The 17,699-nt window shown below is 40.6% G+C and overlaps 1 protein-coding gene across 2 annotated transcripts in view; it reads left to right on the top strand.

The window, feature by feature from the left end:
- The window catches only part of lamc3 (laminin, gamma 3), a 326,552-nt gene that overhangs the window by 182,351 nt on the left and 126,502 nt on the right, over nt 1-17,699 (top strand). For both annotated transcript variants that reach the window (XM_062057021.1, XM_062057020.1), the window contains exon 11: nt 779-971. In XM_062057021.1, coding sequence (XP_061913005.1) covers nt 779-971 — 193 coding nt within the window. The remainder of the gene's footprint in view (nt 1-778; nt 972-17,699) is intronic.

Consider the following 17,699-nt stretch of genomic DNA (forward strand, 5'->3'; position numbering starts at 1 on the left):
TACGTACATACGCAAAAAAAAGTTGCGCACATACGGTCAAGCGATCAAATGTTTAGAAGCCAAAGCTGCATACTCACAGTAGCACGTCTGCGTCTTTGTCATCCAAATCAAAGTAATCCTGGTAAGAGTCTGTGTTGTCCCAGTTCTCTACAGGCGTCTGTGTATCGAAGTCAAAAGTCCTCCTGGTTAGAGTCTCTGTTATCCGAGTTCTTCCATCTTGACTGCATCTTTCGGGAATGTAAACAAAGAAGCGCCGGCTGTGTACTGTTGTTGCTGACTACGTTCGAAAAATACGTCCATTTCGCACCGACAACTTTCTTCTTTGCTTGCTCAGCTTCCAACTCCATAATGCAATGAACATGATTGCAACAGATTCACGAACACAGATGTCCAGAATACTGTGGAATTATGAAATGAAAACGGAGCTTTTTCGTATTGGCTTCAATGTGGAAGGCATACCCGTGTTCCCCGGTCTACGTCACGCGCATACGTCATCCTCAGAGGCGTTTCGAACCGGAAGTTTAGCGGCAAATTTAAAATGTCACTTTATAAGTTAACCCGGCCGTATTGGCATGTGTTATAATGTTAAGATTTCATCATTGATATATACACTATCAGACTGCGTGGTCGGTAGTAGTGGGTTTCAGTAGGCCTTTAAACATTGCCCATGTTTTCCAGGGGTTTAGACAACCTTTTTGTCTGGACTCCCACACCCGTGAGACCTGTTACACGTGCAGAAATATTTTCCCGTACTAATCACCTAACTTGTCTCCCACAGACAAGTTCCTGGGTGGTCAAGTCCACAGCTACGGCCAGCTCCTCTCCATCACCTTCACCTCCGAGACCCGGGGGCTGCTTCCCGACCGCCTCACCTTGCTGCTGGAGGGCGCCGGAATCGCGCTGGACGCCGACCTTTCACCCGGGACGGCGCACGAGGGCTCGCGGCCGCCGCGCAGCTCCTTCGTGGTCAGGTACGACGGCCGTGCTTTGTTTCTTCCAATATTCCCACACCCTGCAAAGCCACCTGTGTGTTTTATGTTCTCCCACACACTCCCCGCGAGGCCGTCGGCGCCATGAATGTAGTGATGAACCCCCGTCGGTCCCGCGGGCGCATCGCATTTTCATTTCATTTCCGCATTCAACAGATGGCCTCGTCCAAATAAAACCGTGCTCGGAATGCCAATAAATCCGCGACAAAAGAAACCAAAAAAAAACGTGAAGAAAGCCAATAATCCGCTCAAATGATGCAACCTTAGCCCGGCGGCGAGCAGCAAATATGGATAGAATACGAGCCGTTGCAAATAGAGCCCGGTCCGAGTGAGGGGAATATGAATTTGCGCATATAGCGAAAGGTCAAACCGCCATTAGGCTGCGGGAAAGTGGAGGATGAGAATTGGGAATGATGACCGGTGCAATGCATGCAAAGATTCATGCTGCATGATGAACAGAGTCTGTCCTCGGCAGTCTCTGGACGCTAAAAAAATATGGAGTGGGTCGAGCCGAGAAGTCCAACAATGTGCTGACGTGATACGGGGAAGAGGAACGCAGATAACAATTTTGATGACGGATGAATGATACATGACCTATCGCAGGGGTGGACAATTAATTTTTGCATGAGCAACCCGAGCACTGCTGGAGGACCACATCGACAATATTTCAATTCAATTTTGCTCAATATTATTTTTGATATATACCGTAAGATAAATAATAATAATAATTAATAATAATACTTTCATTTAACCTAACTTAACTTTATACCATGAGCACTATCTTGAAAATCATTTGTACCCCTTTCAGAGATCACATTTAGTTGCCCTTAAACATCCTCATGTTGCACAATGAAATGTAAGCATAGGATGAAGTGTGCATTCCTGTAACTTTCTCTAGTAACAGCATTCCATGATTAATATAAATAAATGAACATTAATAATAAATGACAGTAAAATAAGCACACGTATGACTGAGGAGTCATAGTGTAACTTTGTGTGGTGTTTGAGTTGTCCATACTTTCCAACCCTCCCGTTTTTAGCGGGAGAATCCCGGTATTCAGCGCCTCTCCCGACAACCTCCCGGCAGAGATTTTCTCCCGACAAACTCCCGGTATTCAGCCGGAGCTGGAGGCCACGCCCCCTCCAGCTCAATGCGGACCTGAGACTGAGTGGGGACAGCCTGTTCTCACGTCCGCTTTCCCACAATATAAACAGCTTGCCTGCCCAATGACGTCATAACATCTAGGGCTTTTAGAGAGTAGAGTGAACAACTGCGCACACAACAAGGACACGAAGCAGAAGAACGAGGAAATTGCAGACATGGCGACGCCGTCGATGAGCAAGATGAAGAAATACGCCTGCAAGTTCCAAAACGAATGGAAACAAGAATTTCAGTTCATCCAGGACAGTTCGAAGGGGAAGGTGTATGTTGCCTGTAAATTTTGTAGAACAGACTTCTCCATTGAACACGGTGGCCGAAATGATATACTCATCATGAACGGAGAAGTTAAACAGGACAATACTGCCATCTAATGGATAGCCACCGGAACACTGAAATTCAAGTATTTCATTTATTTATATGTAAATAAAATATATATATATATATATATATATATATATATATATATATATATATATATATATATATATATATATATATATATATATAGCTAGAATTCACTGAAAGTCAAGTATTCCATATATATATATATATATATATATATATATATATATATATATATATATATATATATATACATACATATATATATATATATATATATATATATATATATATATATATATATATATATATATATATATATATATATATATATATATATATGAAATACTCAAGTTGGTGAATTCTAGCTGTAAATAACCACGCCCCCCCCCCGACCAAATCCCACCCCCTACCTCCCACCTCCCGATATTGGAGGTCTCAAGGTTGGCAAGTATGGAGTTGTCCGACTTTTTGTGTGGCCATAAACGCACCAGTGGTTTAGTGGTATGCGTGTTGGTGACAGATGACGAGTTGGTTTTGGCCTGGTTTGTACGGCAGAAAACGACTAGTTTTTCGAGATAGAAGTGTTTTACCCATGTGCTTGGTGTGGTTATGGCCGAATATAAACAGTTTTGCTCAATAAAGTGATCGATATAATTCCTGGCCTCGAAGCATCTCGATAGACGTTACAATAATTGAACGGTATTCAATTGAAAGGTGTTGACGAACACCGTTAGGGCCGCTTGTTGTCACTGTCACTCAGAGTTGCATTGCAAAATCACACGGAATAAATGTGTTTATTTTGTTTAGAATTCAAATTTACCGGAACCTTTCCACCCCTTCGCAACCCTACATAGGGCGCACCGGATTATAAGGCGCACTTCCGATGAATGGTCTATTTTCGATCTTTTTTCATATATAAGACGCATTAAAGGAGTCATATTAATATTATTTTTTTCTAAATGTAAAAGACTTCCTTGTGGTCTACATAACATGTAATGGTGGTTCTTTGGTCATAATGTTGCATAGATGATGTTTTACAGATCATCTTCAAGCCGCTTTCTGACAGTCGCTTCAGGATGCGGCATTTTGTGGGCGGTCTTATTTACGTGGCTCACCTTCGGCAGCGTCTTCTCCCCGTCATCTTTGTTGTAGCGGTGTAGCGTGCAAGGACGGGAGTGGAAGAAGTGTCAAAAGACGGAGCTAACTGTTCTAATGACATTCAGGCTTTACTTCAATCGGTAACGGAGCAGCATCTCCTCATCCGGAAACAACAACAACAAGTGTGCCCTACTGGAACTCTCTAATAACTAAAGTTCCTTAGGTGAATAATGAAAACTCACTACACCGGTATGTTTTAGCGCTTTCATGGCGAGTTTAATGACAGATATACGTAAGAACTTTACAGTACTTTATATTAGAAATGACAACAGCGGAGGATGAATGTCACAAAACAAGAAGATAGAGAAAAAGAAGAAGCTTATCCACTACGGTGTCGCCATGGACTACGAAGGCGGATGCGCGCAATTTTTCAGGATTTATGCAGATCCCAAATACAGATCAGCAGGTACCAGAAGGTAAAAAAAAGTTGTTTTGCATAATATTGCGAAATAAAATGTCAGATAATATGTCTGCTAATAGGTGCCGGTTTGCGATCCTTATACACACTCCATAGTAATACTCGTATGTTTCATGTACCGACAATCCCTCTATACCATTCATAGCTTACCGAAGTCATACTAAAAACATGTTGACACATTTTTGAGCGCCGTGTGTAATGTTCTATATTTTCAATGCAACATTTAAAGTTTGGGTGTTTTTTACTGGCGTCATATTGCAGTTTACACGTATCTCTTATGTATGACCGCCATCTACTGGTCACACTTATCATCACACCGTGTATCGAATTAAATTGCTTCAAGGTCGGTAAGCACAACTAGAATCATGCCGTACATTAGGCGCGTCGGGTTATAAGGCACACTGACGAGTTTTGAGGGGGAAAAAAGGATTTTAAGTGCGCCTTATAGTCCGGAAAATACAGTACATATATATTTTACATTCTACTATAGTTACGTTATTGAATCAACAACCCCCTGGCGCTGTGTTGCACTGTTTTTGTACTTGTTTTAATTGTCCTTGTTCATATCTTTATGTTTGTAAATGTTGAACTTTATAAATAAAAGGTGTAGGGAATTTTTTTTAAGCGCCCCCCAGTGTTTGGGAGGCACACTGCGTATGACCCATGGTTGGGGAAGAGAGTGCGCATGGACATTTGGACTTCACACACAGATGTGAAAACACAAAAAAACGAACAATTTGAGAAATCAGACTAATTTAGTGCATGGAAACGTAATGATTGTATCCATTAAACCATATCCAATCGTATTTACAATCCGCAAAAAATGTAAAAACAAAGTCTAAATATAATAATAATAGATTTTATTTGTAAAAACCACTTTACATTGAGTAAACAACCTCAAAGTGCTACAGTGTATTAAAAAAAAAAAAATAAAAAGATAATAAAAAAATAAATAAAAAATAGAAACTAGTATGCATATATCTAAAAAAGGCTTTTTTAAAAAGAAGGGTTTTTAAGCCTTTTTTAAAAGCATCCACAGTCTGTGGTGCCCTCAGGTGGTCAGGGAGAGCGTTCCACAGACTGGAAAGCCCGGTCTCCCATTTTACATCACAAAATGCCACAATTTCAGTCAGCCGTCTTGAATATTCCGCCCCGAATACCTTGTCGTTCTCATTTCTAAACCATTTTGCCTATGGGGAAAAGTGAAATAGTCAAAAAACTGCGGCCATCGGGCATGTTTTATCAACATTTCAACCTTTCTCACTGTCATAAAAAAACCTAAGATGCTAAGGTCAAACTAAAACTGAAACAAACTAGGTGCAGGTGTTTGAAGGAAGGCAAATAGATAAACAAAAACAAAAAAAAAGTATTTAGAGTATGTCGACTACATGGCTGAGCTGTATTATTTTGCTCAGTTGCCAGTTCCATTTGCCGTTCTATGTTTATCGCCACGCATTTCATCTTCGCCCAGAGTGGCACTCTTCTGTCGTGATCACTCCATGAAAAGAAAGACATTACAGAAAAAAGACCCACTCGCATGGGGAGTGGGTCCTTTGGATCAGGGCTATACAAAGCGTGGCCCCGTAGCTCTATTTCTGTGGCCTGCGGCATATGCTAAAAATACATTTACATTAACAAACACAACAGCATAACCGGAGGAAAAAGAGCAAAGAGACGTAATGCAGGGGGGGAAATGTGGAAATGTTGATAGTATTAAAATAAAACAGACATGATGGCTTTTTATTGTGTTTTAAATGTACTGCATGATAGATAATGTACTAAATGTGTAAATACAACACCAGTGAAGTCGGCACGTTGTGTAAATGGTAAATAAAAACGGAACACAATGATTTGCAAATCCTTTTCAACTTATATTCAATTGAATAGACTGCAAAGACAAGAACTGATAAACGTTGTTATTTTTTGCAAATATTATATAAGGGATGATATTACGGACCTTGGATCCCTCAGGCGGTACTGCATCAAAAAGCGACATTAGTGTGTAAAGGATATCACCACATGGGCTCAGGAACACTTCAGAAAACCACTGTCAGTAACTACAGTTCGTCGCTACGTCTGTAAGTGTGTCAGGGTGTGGACTATGGCGGGTTTGTTTTTCCGAGATGCAATAATAGTTGGAGCGGACATGGCTTGAAGGTAAGGACATATTTATTTTTTACTATAACAAAAAGAACAAACTAAAGGCGCGCACAAGGCGGAGGTACAAACTTGACTATGAAACAAAAACTTGCACGTGGGCAAAAAACTAAGGACATGAACAAAAGTCGCTAACTGTGGCATGAATAGAAAAAACGTACTTGACAAGGCATGAAGTGCGCAGAGGTGAACAGAGTGATGTCGCCAGGCCGACTGCCTGGCAACAATGGCCTTAAATACTGGTGACATGATTAGTGAAAACGTGAGACAGGTGCGTGACATGAGGATGTGAAACAGGTGCGTGACAAGACAGGTGAAAACTAATGGGTGACCATGGAAACCAAACCAAACAAGGAAGTGCAACCAGGAACTAAAAAAAGAGCCCAAAACCCAAGCAAAACAAAAACATGATTAACACAGACATGACAAAGTGCAAGTTAAAACTTTGCAAAGCGAAAGCCGTTTATCAACAACACCCAGAAATTCCCCCGGCTTCACTGGGCCCGAGATCATCTAAGATGGACTGATGCAAAGTGGAAAAATGTTCTGTGGTCTGACGAGTCCACATTTTCAAATTGTTTTTGGAAATTGTGGACGTTGTGTCTTTTGAAACAATTAGAAAAAAGAACCATCCGGACTGTTCTAGGCGCAAAGTTGAAAAGCCAGCATCTGTGATGGTATGGGGGTGTATTAGTGCCCAAGACATGGGTAACTTACACATCTGTGAAGGCACCATGGGACGCCCCTGCTTATTATAGCAAGACAATGCCAAACCTTGTGTTACAACAGCGCGGCTTTGGTAAAAAAGTGTGGGTACTAGACTGGCCTGCCTGTAGTTCAGACCTCATTATGAAGCATAAAATACCCCAACGGAGACAGTTTGTTGCTACATCTGTAAGTGCAAGTTAAAACGCTACTATGCAACACGAAAGCCATTTATCAACAACACCCGGAAACGCCGCCGGCTTCCCTGGGCCCGAGCTCATCCAAGATGGACTGATGCAAAGTGGAAAAATTTTCTGTGGTCTGACGAGTCCACATTTCAAATTGTTTTATGAAATTGTGGACGTTGTGTCTTTTGAAACAAAGAGGAAAAGAACCACCCGGATTGTTCTAGGCGCAAAGTTGAAAAGCCAGCATCTGTGATGGTATGGGGGTGTATTAGTGCCCAAGACATGAGTAACTTACACATCTGTGAAGGCACCATTAATGCTGAAAGGTACATGCAGGGACGCCCCTGCTTATTATAGCAAGACAATGCCAAACCTCGTGTTACAACAGCGAGGCTTTGGTAAAAAAGTGTGGGTACTAGACTGGCCTGCCTGTAGTTCAGACCTGTCTCCCGTTGAAAATGTGTGGCACATTATGAAGCGTAAAATACCCCAACGGAGACAGTTCGTCGCTACATCTGTAAGTGCAAGTTAAAACGCTACTATGCAACACGAAAGCCATTTATCAACAACACCCAGAAACGCCGCCGGCTTCCCTGGGCCCGAGCTCATCCAAGATGGACTTATGCAAAGTGGAAAAATGTTCTGTGGTCTGACAAGTCCACATTTCAAATTGTTTTACGAAATTGTGGACGTTGTGTCTTTTGAAACAAAGAGGAAAAGAACCATCCGGATTGTTCTAGGCGCAAAGTTGAAAAGCCAGCATCTGTGATGGTATGGGGGTGTATTAGTGCCCAAGACATGGGTAACTTACACATCTGTGAAGGCACCATTAATGCTGAAAGGTACATGCAGGGACGCCCCTGCTTATTATAGCAAGACAATGCCAAACCTCGTGTTACAACAGCGCGGCTTTGGTAAAAAAGTGTGGGTACTAGACTGGCCTGCCTGTAGTTCAGACCTGTCTCCCGTTGAAAATGTGTGGCACATTATGAAGCGTAAAATACCCCAACGGAGACAGTTCGTCGCTACATCTGTAAGTGCAAGTTAAAACGCTACTATGCAACACGAAAGCCATTTATCAACAACACCCAGAAACGCCGCCGGCTTCCCTGGGTCCGAGCTCATCCAAGATGGACTTATGCAAAGTGGAAAAATGTTCTGTGGTCTGACAAGTCCACATTTCAAATTGTTTTACGAAATTGTGGACGTTGTTTCTTTTGAAACAAAGAGGAAAAGAACCACCCGGATTGTTCTAGGCGCAAAGTTGAAAAGCCAGCATCTGTGATGGTATGGGGGTGTATTAGTGCCCAAGACATGGGTAACTTACACATCTGTGAAGGCACCATTAATGCTGAAAGGTACATGCAGGGACGCCCCTGCTTATTATAGCAAGACAATGCCAAACCTCGTGTTACAACAGCGCGGCTTTGGTAAAAAAGTGTGGGTACTAGACTGGCCTGCCTGTAGTTCAGACCTGTCTCCCGTTGAAAATGTGTGGCACATTATGAAGCGCAAAATACCCCAAAGGAGACAGTTCGTTGCTACATCTGTAAGTGCAAGTTAAAACGCTACTATGCAACACGAAAGCCATTTATCAACAACACCCAGAAACGCCGCCGGCTTCCCTGGGCCCGAGCTCATCCAAGATGGACTTATGCAAAGTGGAAAAATGTTCTGTGGTCTGACAAGTCCACATTTCAAATTGTTTTACGAAATTGTGGACGTTGTGTCTTTTGAAACAAAGAGGAAAAGAACCACCCGGATTGTTCTAGGCACAAAGTTCAAAAACCAGCATCTGTGATGGTATGGAGGTGTATTAGTGCCCAAGACATGGGTAACTTACACATCTATGAAGGCACCATTAATGCTGAAAGGTACATACAGGTTTTGGAGCAACATATGTTGTCCATGATGGACGCCCCTGCTTATTTCAGCAAGACAATGCCAAGCCACGTGTTACAACAGTGTGGCATCATAGTTAAAGAGTGTGGATACTAGACTGGCCTGCCTGTAGTCCAGACCTGTCTCCCATTAAAAAATGTGTGGGACATTATGAAGCCTAAAATACCACAACGGACTGTTGAACAACTTAAGCTGTTTGAGGTACTGGTTTTGGGTTTTACGTTTTGGACCGTTACCTCAGTTAAACCACACGGTCTTGAGCATGTCTGTTCTATATATTTCCATGGCTGACTCTGGTAGAAAGTAAAAACCAGGTCCGACAACCTGCTCGGATCTCGGGCTAAGACGTTGTCTACAGGTCTCATCAGACTTAGTCTTCTACACTCCTCCTCCGGCGACCGTCTGTCACGCCCGTGGAAAATCGCGCCAACCGGAGCGACCGTACCGAATCCTTATCGAGAGGCCATTTGTGGCCCGCCACAGTCGGAGGCGGCGTAGGACTTAAGGAAGTGAGCCGGTCCTGGTGAGGCATCGATAAACAACACGCCACACGACGCCGTGACTGACGCCGCCTGAATTCACGGCGGGTAAACATGTTAAGGCGATAAATGCCGCCGCGCTCCCTGGCGGTGCGGGGATCAGTCCGCCATCAGACGGAGGAGGAATAAATTGAGGCGTGAGGACGGGGAAACGGTGAGGAAAGATAAGAAGGAAGGATGATTGCTTTTCTGTAAGCGGGTGTGGCTCGCTACACGCTTTGTCCCCACAATCACGCCGCGAGTAATCAGCCGGTCAGTCGGCGACCACGGTCCACGGTTTTGAAATGCCACACGGTACTTGACCAGGTCATGTTGGACCGGGCCCAGCCGGGTGATTGAGTCACGTACCGTAGATGTCGTCTGTCTGGGTAAACATCTGGCTGCTTCTTTGAAGAGGCTGACATGTTCCAACTACAGCTTGTTCCTGAGCTTTTTGTTTGGCTTTTAGCTTAGCTCTGAATTTAGCTCTCCTCTTAGCTTTTATCTGAGCTCAAATCTTAGCGCTTAGCTTAGCCTTTACCTGAGCTATTAGCTTAGCTCTTAGATGAGTTCTTATCTTAGTTATTCGCTTAACTTTGACCTAAAATATTATTTCAGATCTCAGATTAGCTTTTAGTTTAGCTCTTAGCTTAACATTTATCTTAGCCCTTAACCTAGCTTTTAGCTTTCTCTTAATTTAGCGCTTCGTCCAGCTCTTAGATTCACCTTTTTCTGAGCTCAAATCTTATTTTAGCTCTAAGTTTAGCTCTTTACTTAAATTTTAACTGAGCTCTTAGCTTATCTTTTACCTGAGCTTTTAGAATAGCTTTTATCTTAGCTCTTATCTTAACATGTATCTTAACCCCTAATTTTGCTTTTAGCGTTCTCTTTACTTAGCGCTTCGTCCAGCTCTTAGCTTAACCTTTTTCTGAGATCAAATATCACCTGAGCTTTTAATTTAGCTCTTAATTTATCTTTGAACTGAGGTCTTAGAGTAGGTTTTAGCTTAGGTCAGAATTTAGCTCTTATCTTAGCTTTAATCTAAGCTCAAATCTTAGCGCTTCGCTTAGCTATTAGCTTAGCCTTTACCTGAGCTATTAGCTTAGCTCTTATCTTAGTTATTTGCTTAACCTTCACCTAAAATATTATTGCAGATCTCAGATTAGCTTTTAGCTTAGCTTTTAGTTTACCATTTTCTTAGCCCTTAACTTAGCTTTTAGCTTTCTCTTAACTTAGCGCTTTGCCCAGCTCTCAGTTTAACCGTTTTCCGAGCTCAATTCTTATTTTAGTTTTCAGTTTAGTGCTTAACTTAACATTTAATTTAGCTCTTAGCTCATCTCTTAGCTTAACTTTTACCTGAGCTCTTCACCAAGCTCTTAGTTTATCTCTTAGCTAACTGGCTCTTAGCTTAACTTCTACTTATATGTTTTTGTCCTAGCTCTTATTTGAGCTCTTAGCTTAATCTTTACCTGAGCTCAAATTCTTAGTTCTTGTCTTAGTTTTTATCTTAACTTTTAACCTCTTCGATTAGCTTGTAGTTTATCTTATTTTAAAATTTAGCTTAGCTTTTAGTTCTTAGATGAGCTCTTCGCTTAACTTTTACCTAAAATATTATTTCAGATCTCAGATTATCTTTTATTTTATCTCTTAGCTTAACATTTATCTTAGCCCTTAATTTGGCTTTTAGCTTTCTCTTAATTTAGCTGCTTTGTCTAGCTCTTAGCTTCACCTTTTTCTGAGCTCAAATCTTATCTTAGCTCTAAGTTTAGCTCTTAACTGATCTTTTAACTGAGCTCTTAGAGCAACTTTTAGCTTTGGTCTGAATTTAGCTCTTATTTTAGCTTTTATCTAAGCTCATTTATCTAAGCTTTTACCATGAATTTATTCATGTGGACCCCGACTTAAACAAGTTTAAAAACGTATTCGGGTGTTACCATTTACTGGTCAATTGTACGGAATATTTACTGTACTGTGCAATCTACTAATAGAAGTTTCAATCAAGCAAACTCAAATCTTAGCACTTCACTTAGCTATTAACTTAGCCTTTACCTGAGCTACTAGCTTAGCTCTTAGATGAGCTCTTATCTTAGTTATTCGCTTAACTTTGACCTAAAATATTATTTCAGATCTCAGATTAGCTTTTATTCTAGCTCTTAGTTTAACATTTATTTTAGCCCTTAACTTAGCTTCTAGCTTTCTCTTAACTTAGCGCTTTGTCCAGCTTTTAGCTTCACCTTTTTCTGAAAATAATGTGCCTTGGCTCAGAAACAACTGTTCTATGGCATCCATCAATCAAAACCAATCGGGTTTTTGCTTGAACAGGTGATACAAACCGGAGCGTGATGGTCCGTGGACTAGATCCCATCCGTAAAACGCACTCCCTGCCGCATCTTTTAAACGTGTGTTTCCGCCCGGAGTCTTGATGGTCTCCTTCATCTTTTTGGGGCGGTGATCTCTCGCACTCGGTGGAGAGGGCTTAATTACAGAGCGCCGTGCTTGGCGCTGATTAAAAGGGACAATGGCGCTCCGTGGAGGGAAGCATGGCGGCGAGTTTGTTCACTTTCATGCGCACTCTGCTTATCTCTGTCTGACCAGCTCCATTACCATGGCTTTGAGGCCCACTTTGTAATTGCCTCTCTTCTATTAGCAAGCCCACACTGCACACACACACACACACACACACACACACACACACACACACACACACACACACACACACACACAGTGCAGTTTACACAGCTGGAAATGTCTGGAAATAAAGCAGGCTTAATGCTGATAAAATAGATGGCTAAGATTTGATTATTTTAAGATGCAAGTTAACCACCAGAGAAGTCGCTTTCTCACGGTCTGACCTTCATAAATGAAGAATGCATTATTTATCCGTTCATAAAAGTCTCGTATTATTTGTATTTTTCTCAGAGATGCCGCCGTTGTGTATCGAAAATGTGTTACCCTTCACACGGGAGGTTTTAGTCAAACGTACTTTTTTGGGAGGTCTGCCCATCGTTCACAATAATTATAAGAGTCAAGAAGACATATATACACAAAACCCAAAACCAGTGAAGTTGGCACGTTGTGTAAATGGTAAATAAAAACAGAATACAATAATTTGCAAATCCTTTTCAACTTATATTCCATCGAATAGACTGCAAAGACAAGATACTTGACGTTCGAACATGAAATATTACGTAAGCGATGATATTACGCACCTCGGATCCCTCAGGCGGTACTGCATCGAAAAGCGAACTCGGCGTGTAAAGGGTATCACCACGTGGGCTCAGGAACACTTCAGAAAACCACTGTCAGTAAACTACGGTTTGTCGCTACGTCTGCAAGTGCAAGTTAAAACTTTGCAAAGTGAAAGCTGTTTATCAACAACACCCGGAAACGCCGCCGGCTTCGCTGGGCCCGAGCTCATCCAAGTTGGACTGATGCAACGACAAGATGTTTAATGCTCGAACTTAGAAACTTCTTTTTTTTTTTGCAAATAATCTTGAACTTAGAATTTAATGGCAGCAACACATTGCAAAAAAGTTGGCACAGGAGCATTTTTACCACTGCGTTACATGGCCTTTCCTTTTAACAACACTCAGTAAACATTTGGGAACTGAGGAGACCAATTTTTGAAGCTGTTCAGTATATATATATATATATATATATATATATATATATATATATATATATATATATATATATATATATATATATATATATATATATATATATATATGTATATATATATATATATATATATATATATATATATATATATATATATATATATATATATATATATATATATATATACAGTATATAATGGCTTTTTTGCCGATATTCCGATATTGTCCAACTCTTAATTACCGATTCCGATATCAACCGATACCGATATATACAGTCGTGGAATTAACACATTATTATGCCTAATTTTGTTGTGATGCCCCGCTGGATGCATTAAACAATGTAACAAGGTTTTCCAAAATAAATCAACTCAAGCTATGGAAAAAAATGCCAACATGGCACTGCCATATTTATTATTGAAGTCACAAAGTGCATCATTTTTTTTAACATGCCTCAAAACAGCAGCTTGGAATTTGGGACATGCTCTCCCTGGGAGAGCATGAGGAGGTTGAGGTGGGCGGGGTCGTCTGGGCTGTGCTCTTTGTACAGTCTTCCACCACGCTCTGACGAAATATTGTACGCCTCCTCTTTTATTTGGACTTTCCCTGATTACATGGCAACAGTTGTTTCTAAAGGGAGGGGGGTCGTAAACAGCCACTGCCTTTGGTCACAAAACAGTTTGAAGAAAAGGTGCCTGGAGAGGGGTCAGGTCCTGCTTCCTCTCTGCTTAGTAGATCTCGGGTCAAGACAAAATCTTCCTGTGGATTACATTACATCAAAGAAACCGACACCTTCATGTCGCTTCCCATCCTACACAGTGGAGTTTTACAAGCCTTTTGATTGGTAAGATCAAAGAGAGCTTTTTTCTGCTCGCCGGGAACTCATCGAAACATAATGTTTTGTGATAACTTAGATACAATTATTCTGACACGTAAGCTATCCTTCTCTGTGGGGACATTGTTGATTGTCATGTCATGTACGGTTGCACTTTGTGGACGCCATCTCTGCTCCACACGCTGTAAGTTTTTGCTGTCGTCCAGCATTCTCTTTTTGTTTACCTTGTAGCCAGTTCAGTTTTACTTTTGTTTTGCATAGCCATCCCTATGCTTCAGTGCCTTTTCCTAGCGGGACTTGCCTTTTGTTCATTTTTGGTTTAAGCGTTACATACAGTTAGGTCCATAAATATTTGGACATTGACACAATTGTCAGTATTCCAGCTCTGTACAACACCACAATGGATTTGAAATGAAACAATCAAGATGTGCTTTAAGTGTAGACACTGAGCTTTAATTTGAGGGTATTTACATCCAAATCAGGTGAGCGGTGTAGGAATTACAACACATTTTATATGTGCTGTCAGGTTCAAACACTGATGACGTCTATTAAACAAACAAAGAAGCAAGGAATTAAACAGAGACAGAATTTGATTTACCTCATTGAGGAGAAACGTCTGGGCTGTACTCTTTACACCAGGGGTCACCAACGCGGTGCCCGCGGGCACCAGGTAGCCCGTAAGGACCAGATGAGTAGCCCGCCGGCCTGTTCTAAAAATAGCTCAAATAGCAGCACTTACCAGTGAGCTGCCTCTATTTTTTAAATTGTATTTATTTACTAGCAAGCTGGTCTCGCTTTGCCCGACCTTTTTAATTCTAAGAGAGACAAAACTCAAATAGAATTTGAAAATCCAAGAAAATATTTTTTACTTTGCTTCTTATAACTTTCAGAAAGACAATGTTAGAGAAAAAATACAACCTTAAAAATTATTTTAGGATTTTTAAACACATATACCTTTTTACCTTTTAAATTCCTTCCTCTTCTTTCCTGACAATTTAAATCAATGTTCAAGTAAATTTATTTTTTTTATTGTAAAGAATAATAAATACATTTTAATGTAATTCTTCCTTTTAGCTTCTGTTTTTTCGATGAAGAATATTTGTGAAATATTTCTTCAAACTTATTATGATTAAAATTCAAAAAAAATATTCTGGCAAATCTAGAAAATCTGTAGAATCAAATTTAAATCTTATTTCAAAGTCTTTTGAATTTCTTTTAAAAATGTTGTTCTGGAAAATCTAGAAGAAATAATGATTTGTCTTTGTTATAGATATAGCTTGGTCCAATTTGTTATATATTCTAACAAAGTGTAGATTGGATTTTAAACCTATTTAAAACATGTCATCAAAATTCTAAAATTAATCTTAATCAGGAAAAATTACTAATGATGTTCCATAAATTCTTTTTTTAAGTTTTTCTCTTCTTTTTTTTGGTTGAATTTTGAATTTTAAAGAGTCGAAATTGAAGATAAACTATGTTTCAAAATTTAATTGTCATTTTTTTCGTGTTTTCTCCTCTTTTAAACCGTTCAATTAAGTGTAAATATAATTAATTATTAATAATAACAGAGTTACAGGTAAATTGAGCAAATTGGCTATTTCTGGCAATTTAATTAAGTGTGTATCAAACTGGTAGCCCTTCGCATTAATCAGTACCCAAGAAGTAGCTCTTGGTTTCAAAAAGGTTGGTGACCCCTGCTTTACACAGTCTTCCACCACGCTCTGACGAAAGATTGTACGCCTCCTCTTTTTATTTGGACTTTCCCTGATTACGTTCAGTCCACACACAGCGTGGTCATGGCGAGCGGCGTAACGGAGGAGCTTCAACGCCCCGCGCCATTTAATCGGTGTGTTTATAGGTGCAGACCCCGTTGTGCAAAACGAGGGTTTTAAACACATGCTGAACGTGCTTGAGCCACGTTACGACATCCCGTCGCGCACCCACTTCAGCGATAAGATTGTGCCAGATCTTTATGAGCAGGAGAAGAAAAAAGTTGTGGACGAACTATCCAGAGCATCATCTGTTGCGCTCATGACAGACTGGTGCACGTCCAGGGGAACTATGTGACGATAAGCGCTCACTTTATCACAGCAGACTGGGAGATGAGAAGACACGCCCCCTCTACGAGAGTCACCTTGCGCAGGTACTGACACAAGCAGTGGAGGAATGGAAGATAAAGATATCCAAGTCACGTGATAATGCCAAAAATCCAATAATTGCAGTGAATGAGGCAGGACTGGGACCACAGGTAGGTGCTTTGCACATGTAGTGAATTTGGCATCACATCTCAGTCAATAGGATGGATCAGGAAGGAGGTTTCCTAGCACAACAGCTGCTCATGTACTTAAGACAAAGCAAGAAATGCTAAAGCTGCCTACTCATAAAGCTCATACATGATGTCCCAACGAAGTGGAACTCCACTTATGATATGTTGGAGCAGCAGGCAGCTATATACTCTGCATTGACCCACAAGACCCTGAAGAAAAATGTCAAAGACATCATCAACCTGTCTGATGATGATGTGAGAGTGGCAGAGGAGGTCCTCCAGGTACTTAAACCCCTCAAAAGTGTTACATCTCTACTGAGCACTGAAACTTCACCATCTGTGTCAATGATCCTGCCACTGAAAACAAGGATTGTACAATCCATGACTCCAAGTGTGGAAGACAGCAGCATCACTCCAGATGTCAGACTTTATTTCACTACCTATGTTTCAAGGAAGATGATGTGCCTTCTTATGTTGCACTTGAACTTGTTTTTTATTAATGGTCATTGGTCCAAGTTTAAAGAAAGGAGAAATGCCTTTTTATGTTGCACTGTTTTTCATTAATTATGTTAAAAGGAGAATAAAAATGCATGTCAAGTTGATCAACAGATTGTATTATTCTCCAGTGCAATAACAGTACTGAAATGAAGGCTAAAAGGCCATTAATGGGAGCTTTAAAAAAAATAAGAAAAAAAGAAGTAACTAAATAGTTACTTTTCACAGTAACGCATTACTTTTCGATGTAAGTAACTGAGTTAGTATCTGAGTTACTTTTGAAATTAGTAACTAGTAATTGTAACTAGTAACTGGTTTTCAGTAACTAACCCAACACTGCTATTATGTTAGATCCACTATGGACTGGACTCTCACTAATATGTTAGATCCACTATGGACTGGACTCTCACTAATATGTTAGATCCACTATGGACTGGACTCTCACTATTATGTTAGATCCACTATGGACTGGACTCTCACTAATATGTTAGATCCACTATGGACTGGACTCTCACTATTATGCTAGATCCACTATGGACTGGACTCTCACACTATTATGTTAGATCCACTATGGACTGGACTCTCACTATTATGTTAGATCCACTATGGACTGGACTCTCACACTATTATGTTAGATCCACTATGGACTGGACTCTCACTATTATGTTAGATCCACTATGGACTGGACTCTCACTATTATGTTAGATCCACTATGGACTGGACTCTCACACTATTATGTTAGATCCACTATGGACTGGACTCTCACTTTTATGTTAGATCCACTATGGACTGGACTCTCACTTTTATGTTAGATCCACTATGGACTGGACTCTCACACTATTATGTTAGATCCACTATGGACTGGACTGTCACACTATTATGTTAGATCCACTATGGACTGGACTCTCACACTATTATGTTAGATCCACTATGGACTGGACTCT

Source organism: Entelurus aequoreus, linkage group LG08, assembly GCF_033978785.1.
Source record: "Entelurus aequoreus isolate RoL-2023_Sb linkage group LG08, RoL_Eaeq_v1.1, whole genome shotgun sequence".
NCBI lineage: Eukaryota > Metazoa > Chordata > Actinopteri > Syngnathiformes > Syngnathidae > Entelurus > Entelurus aequoreus.